General features: G+C 45.4%; 1 protein-coding gene across 1 annotated transcript in view; it reads left to right on the top strand.

Annotated features, from left to right (window-relative positions):
* Window positions 1–18799, top strand: part of LOC138246138 (myosin-4-like) — a 167083-nt gene that overhangs the window by 53334 nt on the left and 94950 nt on the right. The window contains exons 9-10 of the mRNA XM_069200409.1: window positions 2107–2205; window positions 4756–4859. Coding sequence (XP_069056510.1) covers window positions 2107–2205; window positions 4756–4859 — 203 coding nt within the window. The remainder of the gene's footprint in view (window positions 1–2106; window positions 2206–4755; window positions 4860–18799) is intronic.

Raw genomic sequence — 18799 nt, 5'->3', positions numbered from 1 at the left:
CAGCAGGTATAAATAATGGACCATCAGTCCTAGCTCATCAGTACACATCTGAACCTGTGGAAGACTCAGTAGAAGGGCTGCTGTACTGCATTGCTGCAAGAAGTACTGCCAAGCTGCTGCTCTGCTGCTGCCCTAGGGAAGGACTGGACCTGCATCTTTAGCCAAGGACCACCACAGTAGCTCTAAGGGCTAACCGGCTGGCCTCCTGATCAGCAGCCTCTGGGACAGAATAGGCTTCCTTCATCTTGAACCCAGCAGCTGGATTCTGCCAGCTGTGAGTCCTGCCCTCCCAAGTCGTGCCACCCCAGTCCTGGACCCTTGTAAGTGGGTCTGAAGGTGCTCTGCCAGTCCAGCTGAAGTCCCAGCAGGACTGATGCAGTGTGAAGCCCCCCCAAATAAACTCCACATCGGATCCCCTGAACTATGCACCCTGTCTGCTGTGAGATGCAACCCGACTCATACACCGTAGCCCACAGCCTCAGAGGAACCTCTGCTATCCAACACATCCTCCACACTGGTCTTTGCATCACAGGCCCCTCCTCCACTGCATCCTCAACGACGATGTAGGACCTTGCATTGTGGCCTTACAACTCCTCATATCTCCTGCTGCACGACTCATCTCCCCACCAGAACCTCACATTAGCTCGACATACGATCTTGCATTGCTCCACAACCAGGATTTAAGGTACTCCTGTTCAGCAGGCCTAACTAGGTCCCTTTAGCCTCCCCACACTCCATTGTGATCTGCTTGAACTTGTGACTTTTTCCAAGTCTAGCACTACCAGATAACCACAGTTGGCACTTTGTGCTTTTTGCTTCTATTTTATCATACATCTTTAAAATTGTGTATCTTTGGTTCAATTGTTACTTTGTGCTTTTAGGTGCTATTTATACTGAAAAATGTAAATATTCATATGATGGTTCTACTTATTGGATTTATGTCATTTTTGGTGTCATTTTATCTATTAAAATTGTCTCTATTATTCTAAACTGGTTTGGGATCTTTTGTGCTGTGTTTTCACTTTATTACTGTCTGAGTGCTGCATACGTACTTAACACATTGACTCCTAGTTAAATCTGACTGCTCTGTGTCAAGCTATCAGAGGGTTGAGGACAGGTTAACTTAGGGTTTGCTTGTGACTTCAACTAACAGAGAATTGTGGTTGCTGCTTGAGTAGTGTTTCAACCCTCTCAACGAGTAAACACTTTCTTACAGGAATAAGCACACCTGTAGTTACATTCTCACATGAGAATAGTCTATGTTAAAATAATTCTCTTCAACATTTGGGTTCTGTACCCTGTTTTGGAATAACAATTAGGACAACGTTTCTTCTGTTCTGTTGATGTATTATTGAAGGAGTACATCACAAGTAACTTCTATAGCTTAGTGAACATGTTTTGTGTTGCCATCAGACCTTCATCAGGGTATATTTTTCCCATGCTGCTGAACTCTATGGCATAAATACAGTGGACACTCTAAAATGTACTGATAAACACATAGGCCCATATTTATACTTTTTTAGCACCGCATTTGCGCCATTTTCTGACACAAAAGCGGTGCAAACGCGCAAAATACAATTATATTTTGTACGTTTGCACTGCTTTTCCATTAAAAAATGATGCAGATCCGGCACTAAAAAACTATAAATATGGGCCTATGTGTTTATCAGTACATTTTAGAGTGTCCACTGTATTTATGCTAATCCCCTTAGCTCAAAAATCAGCTTTCTGGTGTTCTAAAATATAGACTGCATTGAGTTTTGGATGGTCTCCCCAAGAGATTTCCTTTATGTTTCCTAAAATTATTTCTGACCTTTCTCAGGGAGAGGGGACAGCACATTAACGTTTGATACTAGATGTCTATGCAGTTGGCTACCAAATGCTTCTTCCAGTTGACAACAGTGCACATATTACGTTAGTGGACAAAGCATCAGCTCTGGCAAACAACACAATTTGTGAGAAAATAGAATTTTGTATCACACAATGATTTACCACAAGTAGCTTGGACCACAAGCAGATAAATTATATTCAACTATGCATAATTCTTAAAAAACAGAAAGCATATGTCCAGACATGTCTAAGTTTTTTTTTCCTTTTCTACTGCAGACCTATTAGAAAAGTCCAGAGTAACCTTTCAGCTCCCAACTGAAAGAAACTATCATATCTTTTATCAAATTCAATCAAATAAGAAACCTGACATTGTTGGTAAGTAAACCTTTCTTACACTGCAGGTGGTAAAAGTAGTCACATTAGAAAGTTCAAATTTTGTGTATTTTACATGTATTTTACTTTTTCTATTCACCTTCGTCATCTCTCAACTGAATGTCAGTGCTACTGTGTGTTGTACTGCTAAGGTATGTAATGGTTTCGCAATTCTCACTGAGACAAACCACTTATATATAATTACCATTTACTGCCATTCATGCAAACACATTTAGAAAACCAGATAATCACAACAGTGAAAAACAAAGTGACTTTTTTGTGCTGTCACAACACATTAGTCCTACATATAGTCACAATTTACCAGCTCTCCATGAATCTCAGGATCACCATCCTTCTCTTGCAAATAAAGTGCCCATTCACAGTGGCCTCTGCACCTGAGTTATACAGCTGGGCTTCCTACTGGCCACACTTTCACACAGTGAAAATACCCAAAGGATGTATCACAGACAAATGTGGAAGCAAATGCATTATTGTAATTAGAGGGCTCTGCTCTGCAGGAGGTCTGCCTGCCTGTTGACACCAACGGAAGCCTCAAAAGTGGATCTATACGACACAAGGGGAAGAGACATCAGAAATGGAGGTCTGCAAATGGCCTTCTGTCTGTTGGGCTCCCACCAGCTGATTAGCAAAAGAGCAGATCTAACGAGGATGATCTACCGAAGCTCCCTTAAAGTAAGGTGTCTTTTGTAATTCATCTCTCATTAAATTAACAAGATGGAGATAGGCAAAACGTTTGGCTGAACAGCGTCGTGCGCTAGGTTAGGCTTCTTTAACAAGTGGATGACGGTTACTTTTTCAGTTGACTAAAAAGATTTAGAGTTTGGCATACATGGATTTACCACCCTGACAGAGTCTCCTAGTGCTAAATTAGAGCTATCCAGAGGCACAGAATATATATGTAGCACTGACATGAACCATTATCACTTTGGTTCCTATCACTACACCGGAAGTTTGATGGACGGTCCAGTCAACATGACGGAGCCGCATTACAGACTTACAATTCTATTTTGTTTTACAAAACAATAGCTCAAAGTGGGATTTTGTTTAAAAATAAATAAAAAAAAGACCCCTTCGTCATGGGAGTTTTACCCAATGATGAGAGGGGGGATTTTACAGTTTTAACTGCCCCTTAATGCCTTAATGCCAGATTTTACCTGTCAGTGACTGACAGTGAAAACTGTCCATGTGTTTGCACACTTTAAATCCGGTGGGCGGACACATGACCAAACTTCCAATGGCCCTTTGGAGGTTTATGTCAAAGGTGGAGGTGTGTAATCGCCTTCAAAATAATGAAGCTCCACCCGACTCTAAATGAGGTGACGGGGCCTTGTTTGGCAGAGAGGGTACTACTTCTCTGTTGCTCTAAGTCTGCCCGTAAGCATGAAGCCCTCTTAAAAGGGAGTGGGTAATAACCATATGTTATATATGTTCAAATGCACAGTGTAGTATATAGTCAAAAAATGACGCAAATGCGGTGCTAAAAAAGTATAAATCAGGCCCTAACTGCTTTAACCTTTTTATAAGTTTTCAAAGTTTTTGTTGACCAGTGCTTGTTTGCGGTTGTATTTAAAAGTGATAATATCTTCTGAAATCTGTATTTCTGGAACCCTCAGGTGGATGTTGTTCATCAAAGTCTCTAAAAATTAATAAAATATAATCTATTTTTATAAATTGGTGTCTTTCTTTTGTGCGTTGTTGCTTTCTTTTTTGCTGATTGGTGCTGTTAAAAGCTTTGAACATAGTTCCTTTGCTAAGTTTTACTTATCCCATCCACAGCTACCCAGGGTTGAGCTTGAGGTTAAATAAACAAGCCTGACTAGACCCAAGACAGTATTTGTGAGTGTACTGCACGATAAGGCCCCACAGCATTATCATACAGTACACCCAAATCCTCAAGTTTAGGCTATGAAAACACCAATCATTTTATAATGAATTCACACAGATTAGGGCCTGATGTAAAGATCGGCAGACGGGTTACTTTATCACAAATGTGATGGATATCCCATCCATTACAAGTGCTGTTGGATATAATACACTTGTAATATGGGGGGCGTGATATCCATCACATTTGTGACAGAGTAACCCGCCAGCTGAATTCTAAGTCAGGCTCTGAATTTCTTAATGTTTGTTTTTAATTAAAGAAAAAATGCATGGGAAATCTATCAGGTAATGGCACATAATGAAACCAATCCCTGGAGCATGTACGAAGACAAGGATATGTATAGAAACAATAGGAAACAATCAATGATTAATAAAGGATCACAAGGACGAAGCAAGGGTGACTGTATGGTATAGTATATTTTTATGGGCAGCATGGTAATACCCCTATTGCAACAAATATATATAGTGTGAAACTTACGTGTAATTTATAAAGAAAGTAGGAAGAGGTACTGAACATCAGGATTTGTGTTTTGTTTCTTGGGGGAACAATAGTGCAAGTCAGTACACATACAATTAACAGCCTTAATGTATTGCAATCTTATTGTTTGGCAATATTGATTCATACAAGTTGTTATCTGAATTTCTTTTCAGAAATGCTTCTCATAACCACCAGTCCGTATGACTACCAATTTACTAGTCAGGGGGAAATATCCGTGAAAAGCATTGATGATGCAGAAGAGTTAATGGCAACAGATGTAAGTATTTTCAGCACTGTAGATCAGACTATACATAGCACACCATCAACCAATAAAATGCATCATATTTCATCATACTGATCAACACTTCACTATGCCTGTCTCCATCATACGCCCCCCCATTCCACATACCAAAGCATATTATAACACGCTACAGCATACTACCCAATCCCGCACCATTTCATTTGATTCTGCACCACACCATACAATATCACACACACAAGGCATTATTCCCCAACCACATGGCAGCCCCTCCCTCACTAAACCACATGTATCACATGCCCACAAAAGAATCCTACATTATAGCACCAAATACAGATTGTACAACTCCATATCATAAAAATCAACAGCACACCGCCCTCACAATTTTCCACCACAGTTCACCTCTCATGCATGATTTCCTACATCACTATAAAACAATGCCATGCCACGTTATGTCACAAAATAGTACACGTAATCATAACATACTGAATAACACAACACATATTTCACACATGTCCTATTCACACACTATCCATCTCCTTATCACACCGTACCATCATGCCTTTATGGTTTCTGCTAATCCCAGGGAGAGCCGAGGCCAATGCCATTGCACAGACGGTGCCCCCAACACTTTCGGAATGCGCACTGCCAGCCATGGCAGACAGTGCACATTCTGACACTTTCGGAATGCACACTGCCGGCCATGGCAGACTGTGCGAATTCCGATGGGTGCTGATAAGGGGGGCCCTGCACTGCCCATGCAATGGGCCTGGGCAGTGCAGGCCCCCCGTGGCCCTGTGTCTGCCTTTCCCACGGGCTCTCCATGACGGGGTCCCCGCCATGGAAAGGCCGGCGGAAAGGCAAGTCGTAATCAGCATGGCAGTGCTAAACTCGGCACCATCATGGCTGACCATGACTTGCACCACCGCCAACCCATCAGATCTCTAATCCTGGCAGTGGCACCAGTGTGCTGCTGGTCCAACCACCAGCATCGTAATGTGGAGGACGGACTGCCAAGGTTGCAGCATTCCGACTGCCACCGTGGGTACGATGGTCCATGGGCCACCATACTCGTAATAAAGCCCTTACCATTATCAAGCAACATTTTCATCAAAGGGAAGCCCAGAGATTAACAGTAAGAAGGGTCCAGATACATTATTAATAATCATCAGTGCAAACTTGCATCACCACTTAAATGAACACTTATATGTTCAAAAAACATGACTAAACACACTATTCTACTGTTTCATTAGCCACAAAGCCTTGTTTTGCAATCCATCAACTTCAGCACCACAGACAATGTAAATTTCTACTACAGATTCCTCTTTACTATCTTTACCCACCACACCAAACGGAGCAGCACCTTTTAAAAGGAAACTACCCTTAACATTCCACTCCACTTTGTTGTAACGGTTTATACCACATGACAACACCCTGTACTAAAGCACTGCACAGATTTTAACCTTTTCAACAGAGCACCGGATGAAAACATCTCTTCTCAAAATAAGTACCCTACAAAATGTAAAAATTGCTAAACACCAAATATTGCCAACGGTGCCTTAACAAGAGAGCATGATCCTTCTTAAAAACCTTATAATATTGACACTAGCATTAAAACTGCTCAGACCTTGACAAATTATATACCAACCCAGAGCTATGATTAAATGTCATGATGTGATAAACTGTTGCATACAATATCTCATACATCCTCAAATGTCACCATGCCACCAACAAGCCATAGCACCATCAACCACAAGTTGCTTGGTGGCATCCTACCCAACCATAACACACCAACTGTGCAAAACCATTCCACAAATTGCAATGCACAAAACACCACATTAAACGGGGTAACCAGTAAATACCTGCATCTCCAACCATAACACATTAAACATATAACTACAAATAAGACCAAGAATTACCTTGCAACACATTGTCCAACTCAGTGTCTCCACCACTACACATGCTGCAATCACCTATAAATCACAGCACCACTGACCAATTTTCTTCCAATATTCCTAATGCCAATATTATCAATATTATCATTTTGCACCACACACCAAACTAAATAATATCTTCCACAGGACAACAAATGTCAAATCCTGCACCACACATTGTATGATTATAATGCACCACACACCACAACACAAATAAATCACAAAGCCTCATCCATCTAACACAAGAATGCATCACATAAACGTCTCCACACCTTCTCACCGTGACAAGCCCCCTAAACAGCAAATGCCACCATAGCACACTATAATCCTACACAATTGCAATACTGGGAGCAACAACTAACTCATATCACAATAAGAAATCTTTCACAATGCACCACCCACAACACTATTTGAAGTGAACCACACTATACCACACACCACCCAGCTCTGCATCATATTAAACCACGTGGGCCTACCACACCTATTTTTGTCCCAGCCTCTATCCTCGATGACATGCTTCTCTGTCTGCCATTTACTGGCACTCTATTCTTGTCCCTTCATCAGTAGCCCTATTTACCATTATGATTATTTTATTTTACAACACCTATTGACATTCAACTACTTAAAACTGTTTGTACTGCCAGAAGGAAATTCATTGGCAGAGATCATCTTAGGGATAAAGTAGTTCTAGCGTTAGAGTGTCCAGAGGTGGACGGGTTGGAAGAAATAATCTGACAATGGAAATGCTCGGCCTACAATGTGTCTGGTCGCAGAGCTCACAGGTACCCAATACTGGCTGTAGTAGTTGCCGATAGTCAGAGGTAGATTGACAATTCTCTATCTTGTTCAATATGGAGAGCTGGCATTGTCCTGACTCTGCCTTAGCTGATCTGCAAGTGGGCAACATTTGTGATTATTTCAAAAGATAGTAGCATCTAAACATTGGGGGGCTTATTTACAAGTGGTTTGTTCCACAAGTGTGTCACTTTTGTGACTACCCAATGGCGCAGGCTGTGGAGCTATATCTACAAGGCAACGCAAAGCCATTTTGCATGGCTTTTCATGGCCTTGTAGATATGGAGTAAGGCAACGCAGTGTAAGTTGCTGTGTTGCCTTACTTTGCATCAAAGAGGCGCTCCATGGTTGTTGCAGTCGGTGATCCCACGCAACACCCATGGATTTTGATGCATTCTCAGATTTACAAGGTTTTGTAAACCTGGAAATATGTCAAAAGCCTACGTCACCACAGGGGTGACGTAAGAGTGGCACAACGGGGAGAAATATCTTTATTTTTCCCCATTTTTAACTCTTCCCATGTGTGTTCCATTTTGCAGCACAAGTATAAAGAGGAAAACACCTCTCGTTATAGTTTTTGTGCAGAAAGATGTCCCTTCCGCCACAAAAACAATTATCCCCGCTGCCAGTTGGCACATGGCAGCATTTTGTGGGCCAGAAAATGGGAAAAGGATAGGAATGTACCATGTCTTGTAGATACAGCACATTCCCGTCCTTTTCTTTTGATACAGGGCAACGCAGCAAGAAGGCTTGCAGGGCTGCACTGCTCCAAAACAAATTCAAATGCCAGGGTCCACAGCAAACAATTTGCTGAGGCTTAAACCACAGAGCGAGAACCAAGAGGACAGAGATTTTCAGAAGACAGCAACTTGAATAAATAGGAGGCTGAGCATTGTGAATGGAAGAGTTAAAGTCTAGTAGCTGGGAATGGAAAAACATTAGGCCACAGAGACTAAGGCATATGGGGACAGGAAAACCCATTCATTTTGAAAAACTGAGTTAAGTGTGACATGAGCAGGCAGTTAGAACAGTTGTGGCCCTTCATATCATAGGTCGGGAATGAGACACCTAGCACAAATACAGCATAGCTCTAAAAACCATGTTTAAACTCATTGATGTGCACCCACAGGAACCATATGAAAGAACACCAGTCCTGAGTCCACTATAGAGGCCTCACAAATAGCAGATATCATCATTGTAAATATTAGACCGGGAATCCTTGGTGTGGTCTCCCCTAACCTTTTGCCTCTACTTCCCAGGTTGCTGCTGTGTGCTGGACTCTGTTTTTGATCTTTTTGTTACTCTGGGTACTTTACCACTGCTGACCAGAGCTAAAGTGTAAGTGTTCCCTAATTGTATGTGAAAATTGTTTTTTCCCTGATTGGCATATTTGATTTACTAGTAAGTCCCTAGTAAAGTGCACTAGAGGTGCCCAGGGCCTGTAAATCAAATGCTACTAGTTGGCCTCAGCACTGGTTGTGCCACCTACATGATTAGCCCTGTAAGCATGGCTCAGACCTGCCACTGCAGTGTCTGTGTGTGTAGTCTTGCACTGCCAATTTGACTTGGTAAGTGTACCCACTTGCCTGGCCCAAATCTTCCCCTTTTTGTAAATGTAAGGCACCCCTAAGGTAGGCCCTAGGTAGGCACATGCGCAGGGTGCAGTGTATGTTAAAGGTAGGACATGTAATTGTGTGTTTTTACATGTCCTAACAGTGAAATACTGCCAAATTCTGGTTTCACTGTTGCAAGGCCTATCTCTCTCATAGGTTAACTTGGGGGCTGCCTTTAAATATCCTTAAAGTGCAGGTTCCATTTGAGAGCAGATAGAAATGTGGAGTCGAGGTCTCTGAACTCACAATTTAAAAATACATATTTTAGTGAAGTTGATTTTTAGATTGTTAGTTTGAAAATGCCACTTTTAGAAAGCAGGCATTTTCTTACTTAAACCATTCTGTGACTCTGCCTGTTTGTGGATTCCCTGTCTGGGTCAGACTGACAATTGGGCTGTTTGTGAATCTCCTTTAGACAGTGGCACAAAGGGAGCTGGGGAGTAGCCTTCATATCCTCAGCATATCTGGGCTAGAGTGGAGGGGGGAAGCAGTCACTTACACCTGAATGGGCTATGCCTGCCCTCACACAATGCACTCTCCAACCCCCTGGTATTTGTCTGGGGCCTGGCCTGGGGAAGGCAATATACTGCAAACAACAGAGACTTTTCTTTGAGGTTGGGTAACTTCAAAGGCAGAAAGGGGTATAAGAAGTATTGGACCCAAAACCCCAGACTCTAGATCACTTCTGGATTCAAGAGGAACCTCTGCCAAGGAGAAGTGCTGAATATATGAGGAGAAGTGCTGCCCCTGCCTGTGACTGTGCTTTGTTGGGCTATCCTGTGGTTGCTGCTTCTGCCTGTGAAAGGGGACAAAGACTGGACTTTGTGGTATATTCCTGCTTGAGAAGAATCTCCAAAGGCCTGGACTGAGCTTGCCTCCACTTCTGAAGCCTCAGGGCCATCAAAGACTTCTTCTGCCAGCACCTGGACTCTCTGCTGAGACTTCTGGCCTGCCAAGTGGTGCCTGATCCAGTTCCTGGGACCTTGAAAGGAGAAGCTGGTGGAAAAATCAAGAAAAACCAAGGCCCATATTTATACTTCTTTAGCGCCGCATTTGCGCCGCTTTTTGACACAAAAACGGCGCAAACTTACAAAATACAATTGTATTTTGTAAGTTTGCGCCGTTTTTGCGTCAAAAAGCGGCGCAAACGCAGCGCTAAAAAAGCATAAATAAGGGCCCAAGTGTACCGACTTCAGGCAACCCCAGACTGAAGCTGCTTCCAGATTCCGTGACGCCAGCTTCACCTGAAACCGTGGTCCTCGTTGGAGTGCGATGACCCTAGAGGTCTGATGCCGCAGCAGCCCTGAAGTGCAGTGTCACCGAATTCCGTGACATCTGACTTCACCACACACGCTGCTACTGCCGGATATTGACCCTGCCGAACTGCCTGGATCTAGCGCTTCATGCCACCGCCGCCTCACCTCCACCGCTCTGCAGCAAGGACCCGACATCTTCTTGTGACGCCTCCGCTCCGTAGCATTGGAACCAACACCGCATCAAATCCAGCAACGCCACGATCCCCAACTCCATGCACCGGCTGTTTTCCACACTTTTGCTAAGGTACTGTACCTGGTGGTCTGTGTGGCTCCATAAATGGAGCCAGTGGCATGGCATTGTGGTAAATGAGACTGTCCTGATGCCGCTTAACATCAAATTGCAGCATTGGTGCTTCCAGGTACTATTTTTGTGTTTTCAATCACTAAAATCATATTTTTTACTGTGGATTGTGGATTTTTATTGTATTTGGTCTTGTTTTTTTTCAAACCTGTGTGGTGTCCATTTTGTAGTGTTTCACTGTATTACTGTGTGTGTTGGTACAGATATTGTACATATTGCTTCTGGGTGAAGCCTTTCTGCTTGTGCCAAGCTACCAAGGGGGTGAGCGTGGAATAACAAGGTGTGTTCTCCTTTGCCCTGAGTAGAGTGAGGGTCCTTGCTTGGAAAGGGGGCAAACTGACTGCCAACCAAAGATCCCATTTCTAACAGTAAATGATTAGTGTTGGTTGTAGGGCATTAAGACCGAAACTTGTACTGTAAAACACCTCACAAAGACAAACTACTACATACGTTTCCTTCACGTGTTTGCCACAATCTATTTCACTTCCCCAAAGAACACTCCCACAGCAAAAATTCTCACCCTTCAAACCCCCATCACTCACAATCACCCTTGCTAGGTTTGAACCGAAGACCCTTGGTAGGTAAGACCCGTAGACCCTTCCCAATCACATCCTGAAAAGGCCCTACATTTGGAAAGGTCCCAATTTGCAAACATAGGTCTCTCCATATGAAGTGTCTAGAAGATACCTGCTAAACACAGTAAAAACACATAACATGACATAAAGGGCCTGATTAAAACCCTGGCGGTCTTCAGACCGCCAGCGTCACTGTGGCAGTCCAACCACTGCCAGAGCGGTGGTCCAATCGCTTTGGCGGTGGTCTGACTGCCACATTATGACTCCAGTGGTCGTGCTGCGGTCAGACCACAGGCCCCGCCAGTTTCCCTCCACAGGAGGGCCTGGCCGTCCAAATCTGCCAGGGCAGCGCTGCAAGCAGCGCCACCCTGGAGATTACGGCCCCCCTCTCCACCAGCTTTTACATGGCGGTCGCACCGCCATGTAAAGGCTGGCGGAGAAGGGGTGCAGGGTGCCCCAGAGAGGGCCCTGCACTGCCCATGCACTTGGCATGGGAAGTGCAGGGCCCCCCCGGCTAGCCCCATGGCGATATTCACTGTCTGCTTTGCTGGCACACCCTAAGAACTACAGCATTGCTGCTGGCTCTATTATGAGCTAGTGTCAATGCTGTAGGCCGTTCCCCGATATCTGCCCACTGACCCAGAGGGGAACTCTTAATGGGACCGCTGGGAAGGCTGCCCCACTGGTGAAACCGTCCCCCGAAGTCGTAATGACCCCTAAAATTTATTTATGTAATGATAGCTTCCTAATTTAAAATGCTATCTGTGAGAAACTGGGGCTGATTGCAGAGGCCCCATAACTTTTTGCCCCCATTTTCCACTTTATGCTGGTGTTTTCCTGACTCTGATGGTGCCCTGGGTACTGCTAACCAGTCCCAGGGCCTGTGCTCTGTGTAAAATGGATATGCAAATTAGGCTAATTATAATTGGCTAAGTAAACCTACCTATAAGTCCTTAGTATATGGTAGGGCATGTAGGTTTAGGGACCACAGCATAGGTGGTGCACACCTAGGTGCATTGCTGAGGTGCCCAGTGTCATTTTAAAAGCAAGCCTGCCTTGCTGGCTGCTTTTAAATTAAAGTTATATGCAAATTCGACTTTGGAATTAAAGGTACTTCCAAAGTCTTAAACTACCTTATTTTTACATATAAGTCACCCCTAAGGTGTGCCCTATGTGCCCCTAGGGCTGGGTGCCATGTAACTATAAGCAGGGACTTTATAAAAATAGATTTATAAGCCCTGGTGAGGTAAAAACAGCCAAATTCGTTTTTCCCTCATTGAAGTAAATGGCCTTCATAGGCTAGAATGGGCAGACTTTATTTTAAATTTTAAAGTCTCCTTAAATGTTACATACCAAGAATTTGGTATCAAATTGATTGTTATAATAAATCCCACAACTTCCAGTTGTTGGATTTAATATAACTAGTGCAGGTAAAAAGTTTAGACTTTACCTAAAAAGTTGCCAATTTCAGCTCTGCATTGTTTTTGCTGCTGTGCTCTGATTGGCCAGCCTGCAGCAGCTTCTGCCAGGCCACTTTTATGAGGTGTGAAGTGGCCTGGCTTTACACAAAGGAATGTGCTTGGGGGAGAGAATCTCCCCTCAGCAGATGGGGAAGCAGGAAGGGGGAGGGCTGCCAAACTGGTCTTCAAAGGCAGAGAAGGACATCTGGAGCACCCAGCAACACCCCCACATCCTGCAACCCCAGACAGCTAGGTGCCCCCTTGATTAGATTAGGAGAGGGCAGGAGAGGGGTGTGTTTATGATTTTTAGCCACACCAGTGGGTGGGCTCAGCCAGATCTCTCCTCTAAAAATCAGATTCATCCATTTTGGATTTTTAGAGACTATTGCCTTCTGGGATGGATTTTTGCCACACTTCCCAGGAAGTGGTCATCACAGGGGGACGACCCTGTCCCTGATTGGAGGACCAGGGCCCCCCTGCTTTTCACCCAGGAGCAAGGATAAAACTGGCAGACCTGCACCCACGCCTCAGATCCCCACCAAATTTCAAGAAGAAAGAACTACAAGGAGAAGAAGGACTGCCCTGCTGGACCCCTGGCCTGCACCTGGACCCTGCACTCAGAAAGACTGCACCAGCTGCACACTTGGGCTTCACCACAAGAAGGACTTTGCCTGGCTTCCACTGGTTCAAGGAGGGACTCCCTGTTTGCTACAGGTGAAAAATTGCTAACCAGAGTCCCCTGCACCAACTCCTGAAAAAGTGACCAGCTGACCACTGTCCAGTGGCCAAAAAGGAGTTTGCGCCAGGTGCACTCTGGGAGTTGAAGTCCGCACTTCCCAAGGACCATCACAGAACTTCTGGACCCTTGGGGTGAGCTGTGGACCCCAAAAGAACCTTAAAAGAACATCTGGGTGAAGCCCCAGAAGTTTGGAAAAGATTGGAGAAATTTTAGAAAAAAGCTCCATAAAGTGACCGACTCGACGCGGAAATTCTAGCCGGCTTGCCTCAACCGCGACCCGGCCTGACTTCGTGGTTCGTCCCGGTCAAGAAAAACATCCGAAAAAAAGACTAAGTCCGAACGTAAAAAGTTGACCGGGACCTTCCAGCCATCGTATCCGAGAAGGGCTCCACGGACGTCGGATCAAGATCCAGGTTTACCCCGGTCGAAGGATTTTCATCTCGAAAAAACGACTAAGTCCGAAGGTAAAAATCACCACCGAGGAAACCGACTTCGCGTATCCGGACAAGGGCTCCAGGAGGTCGGATCCAACTGGCAGGTTCGTCCCGGGGAAGAAAAACATCGAAAAAGAGACTAAGTCAGAAGGTAACTTTTTGACCGAGGCCTCCCGCGACTTGTAGCCGAGCAGGGCTCCATCGCGGTCGGCCTGAAAGTTTGACTTTGCCCCGGTCCTGGTGCAACCAGATGACCCGATTGGCGCTTTTCGTTTCTGAGCGCTAGAAAATAATAATACTTTAAAAATTCATATCTCCGGTTCCCCTGAACCGATTTTAATCGTTTTTGTGTCATTTTAAAGATAAAAATATAAGCTATTTTTATAAATTGGTTTTGGATTTTTAAACTGTTTCCTGTGTTTTATTTAATTACTGTTTTGTGATATTTGAATGCTTTACACTTTGTCTCCTAAGTTAAGCCTTGACGCTCGATGCTAAGCTACCAAGGGTAGAGCTGGGATTAATTTACTGAGACCTAACTGTACTTTTGTGGAGGTTTGTGGCTTGTTGCTAGGTGTAGGTACCTACCTGCCCTATCAATAACCCATTTTCCAACATAATTGGAAGCAGCGACGGGATCCTGTACTTGTGTTCAATATCACGTTACAGTTTTAGGTAAAACAAATTAAAAATCCTTTAAATTGTCCTAGTGCAAAAATTGTTTTTAATTTTTAATTTGGATTAATTTCAATTATTGAATTTTTGTAATTTTTTCTAAATTCTTGTTTCCAATTTTTGCAAAAAGTTTTTGTTGACACAAAACTAGGGAACCATGGAGCTTGATCTGGCTAGCCTACCCACACTGACAGTAGTCCAGCTTAGGGGGTTGTGTATTGAGAGGGGGTTGCCTGCAACCCCTGATCTCAGGAAGCAAATCCTGATTAAATCCCTGACAGCATGGGCTGAGGCACAAGAGGTAGAGACAGAGGAAGCTCCAGAGGAGGAAGAAAAAGAGGAAGATGCTAACTCTAACCACTCAGGGGAGGGAAGGCATCAGACCCCAAGTGAGGAAGAGGAGGAACGGTCCTCAATGGATACAGTCACTAGGGGCAGACCCAAAGCTAGTGGTAGGAAGAGGGTCCTTTCAGGAGGAGAGAACCCATCCATCAGGGAAAGAGAGCTGGAAGCCCAGCTAGCCTACATAGCTTTGGAAGCAGAGAAGCTGGCCCTAGAAAAGAAAAAGTGGGCATACAAAGAGAAAAGAGATGGAAGCAGCGATAAAGAAGCTGAGGTGTCCATGGGTGGGGGAGTTTGCCCCAGATTACCCAAGGGGGTGGTTCCTGCTTATGTAGAGGGGGATGACATAGATAAGTGGCTAGGGGCCTTTGAGAGGGCACTCCAAATGAGAAGGGTTAGGCCTCAATACTGGGGTTCCCTTTTGTGGGAGTTGGTCCCCAACTCAGGGAGGGATAGGCTTCTGACCTTAACGGGGGAGGAGGCAGATTCATACCCTAGTATGAAGAGGTGCTTAGTCAAGAAGTTTGGTCTGACCCCAGAGCAATATAGAATGAAGTTCAGGGACACCCAGAAGGTCAGTACCCAGTCTTGGGTTGACTTTGTGGACACCTCACTAAAGGCACTAGAGGGCTGGATTATTGGCAACAAAGTAAATACTTATGAGGGGTTATACAATCTGATCATGAGAGAGCACATCTTGACCAATTGTATCCAAGAAAGGTTACGCCAGCATCTAGTGGACTCTAAGCTGACCAACCCTAGAGAGCTAGGGGAGGCAGCTGATGAGTGGTTGAGAACCAGGGTGGTTGTCAAATCCCAGGGGGGAGACTCCAAGAAGGGGGGGACAGGTCCCCAAAAACCTAAGGAGGGAGGTGGTAAGCCCACCACAGAGACTCCCTCTGTACCCCAGAACCCTAAGAAGGAGGAGAGTAAATCCCACTCCCACTCTGACATGCAGAGACAGGGAGACCCAGGGTTAAAAAAGCTCTTGGACAGTAGGGCTTGCTTTGACTGTCAGCAGACAGGTCACTTCAGAGGAGATGCAGCCTGTCCAAAGAAGGTGGTTAGCACTGGGCTGTCCAGTGTAGCCATAGAGGAGGATTCCTTAGATGATGAAGTCCTCCTAGCATTGTGCTGGGAGACAGGACCAGATGGTAAGCTGGTGATCCCTGAGGGTGGGAGTAGGCACTTCCACCACATTCAAGTGAATGGGATCCCTACCACTGGCCTGAGAGACACCTGTGCCAGTCACACTGTAGTGAGTGACCGGTTAGTGACCCCAGACATGTATGTCCCAGGAAAGACAAAGAAAGTCAGGATAGCCACAGGGGAGGTCACCTCCAAACCTATAGCCATAGTGCCCTTAGAGAGGGAGGGTATCCTTGACTGGATTAGGGTGGTAGTCAGTGCGGACCTTCCCCTAGATTGTATCCTGGGCAATGACCTCCCAGAGGTGAGTCTGGTCACAGATGGGGTGGTCGCCCAGGGCGCCCCCCCAACCCAAAGTCCTGGGGAGTCAGTCCCTACAGTTAGGAGACAGGGGTCCCCAAGAAAAGGAAAGAAGAAAAGGAAGGGTAGGCCACTCTTAAAGAGAGTTCCAGGGAGCCAAAGGCCTTCTGCCCCAGTAGGGGGGGAGCCCAGAGTTGGCACTGGTGAGGCCTCACCTGACCCCAAGGAAGTCCTGAGTAGTCAGGCAGCTGTCCAGATGCAAGGTGGTGCCCCTGCGCTGACAGAAGGGAGAGTGGAAGGAGGGTGTCTGCCACAGGAGGTGGTAGCCCCCCACTCTAGACAACAAGAGGGGTGCCAGGACCCCAAAGATGCCCCTAAAGCAGCTCAGCCACCTGTCAGTGGAGAGCTTAGGGTGTGGTTCTGGGTACTGACAGCTGTCAGTAGCCTCTGCTGGGTGCTAGCCTTCCTGGCAGCACTGTACTTGGCCTGGGAGGCAGACCCCAGAGCCAATAGCAAAGTAGGCCCCCTGACCCTATTGGTCATGGTGGGGTTGCTCAAGTGTTGGGTGACCTCTTTGGGTAAGCTAGGTGTTGCCCTAGCAAAGTTTGGAGTAGGGGAGGTGGGCACCTCACTACCCAAGTTAGCAGAGAGAGAGGAGGAAGACCCCCCTAGAGGGAAGTTTCAGTTTGAGTTGGGTCCTTTTACTGATGGGATGGCTTCACTACCCAGAGGGAGTGACCCTGACAGGGGGATGTAAGGCAGAGTAGGCCCTGCAAAGGGACAGCCAGTTTTCTTCACTGTCTTCCTCGCCTAACAAGCCAGGAAGACTCTCCCAGGGTTGGGCTGAGTCTCCTGGGCGTGTGGGCTGGGGGGGGGTTGTGTGAGAAACTGGGGCTGATTGCAGAGGCCCCATAACTTTTTGCCCCCATTTTCCACTTTATGCTGGTGTTTTCCTGACTCTGATGGTGCCCTGGGTACTGCTAACCAGTCCCAGGGCCTGTGCTCTGTGTAAAATGGATATGCAAATTAGGCTAATTATAATTGGCTAAGTAAACCTACCTATAAGTCCTTAGTATATGGTAGGGCATGTAGGTTTAGGGACCACAGCATAGGTGGTGCACACCTAGGTGCATTGCTGAGGTGCCCAGTGTCATTTTAAAAGCAAGCCTGCCTTGCTGGCTGCTTTTAAATTAAAGTTATATGCAAATTCGACTTTGGAATTAAAGGTACTTCCAAAGTCTTAAACTACCTTATTTTTACATATAAGTCACCCCTAAGGTGTGCCCTATGTGCCCCTAGGGCTGGGTGCCATGTAACTATAAGCAGGGACTTTATAAAAATAGATTTATAAGCCCTGGTGAGGTAAAAACAGCCAAATTCGTTTTTCCCTCATTGAAGTAAATGGCCTTCATAGGCTAGAATGGGCAGACTTTATTTTAAATTTTAAAGTCTCCTTAAATGTTACATACCAAGAATTTGGTATCAAATTGATTGTTATAATAAATCCCACAACTTCCAGTTGTTGGATTTAATATAACTAGTGCAGGTAAAAAGTTTAGACTTTACCTAAAAAGTTGCCAATTTCAGCTCTGCATTGTTTTTGCTGCTGTGCTCTGATTGGCCAGCCTGCAGCAGCTTCTGCCAGGCCACTTTTATGAGGTGTGAAGTGGCCTGGCTTTACACAAAGGAATGTGCTTGGGGGAGAGAATCTCCCCTCAGCAGATGGGGAAGCAGGAAGGGGGAGGGCTGCCAAACTGGTCTTCAAAGGCAGAGAAGGACATCTGGAGCACCCAGCAACACCCCCACATCCTGCAACCCCAGACAGCTAGGTGCCCCCTTGATTAGATTAGGAGAGGGCAGGAGAGGGGTGTGTTTATGATTTTTAGCCACACCAGTGGGTGGGCTCAGCCAGATCTCTCCTCTAAAAATCAGATTCATCCATTTTGGATTTTTAGAGACTATTGCCTTCTGGGATGGATTTTTGCCACACTTCCCAGGAAGTGGTCATCACAGGGGGACGACCCTGTCCCTGATTGGAGGACCAGGGCCCCCCTGCTTTTCACCCAGGAGCAAGGATAAAACTGGCAGACCTGCACCCACGCCTCAGATCCCCACCAAATTTCAAGAAGAAAGAACTACAAGGAGAAGAAGGACTGCCCTGCTGGACCCCTGGCCTGCACCTGGACCCTGCACTCAGAAAGACTGCACCAGCTGCACACTTGGGCTTCACCACAAGAAGGACTTTGCCTGGCTTCCACTGGTTCAAGGAGGGACTCCCTGTTTGCTACAGGTGAAAAATTGCTAACCAGAGTCCCCTGCACCAAC

This window comes from Pleurodeles waltl, chromosome 7 (genome assembly GCF_031143425.1).
Source record: "Pleurodeles waltl isolate 20211129_DDA chromosome 7, aPleWal1.hap1.20221129, whole genome shotgun sequence".
Classification (NCBI taxonomy): Eukaryota; Metazoa; Chordata; class Amphibia; order Caudata; family Salamandridae; genus Pleurodeles; species Pleurodeles waltl.
Note: the sequence above shows the minus strand (reverse complement) of the source record. Positions and strands in the feature narration are given on the sequence as shown.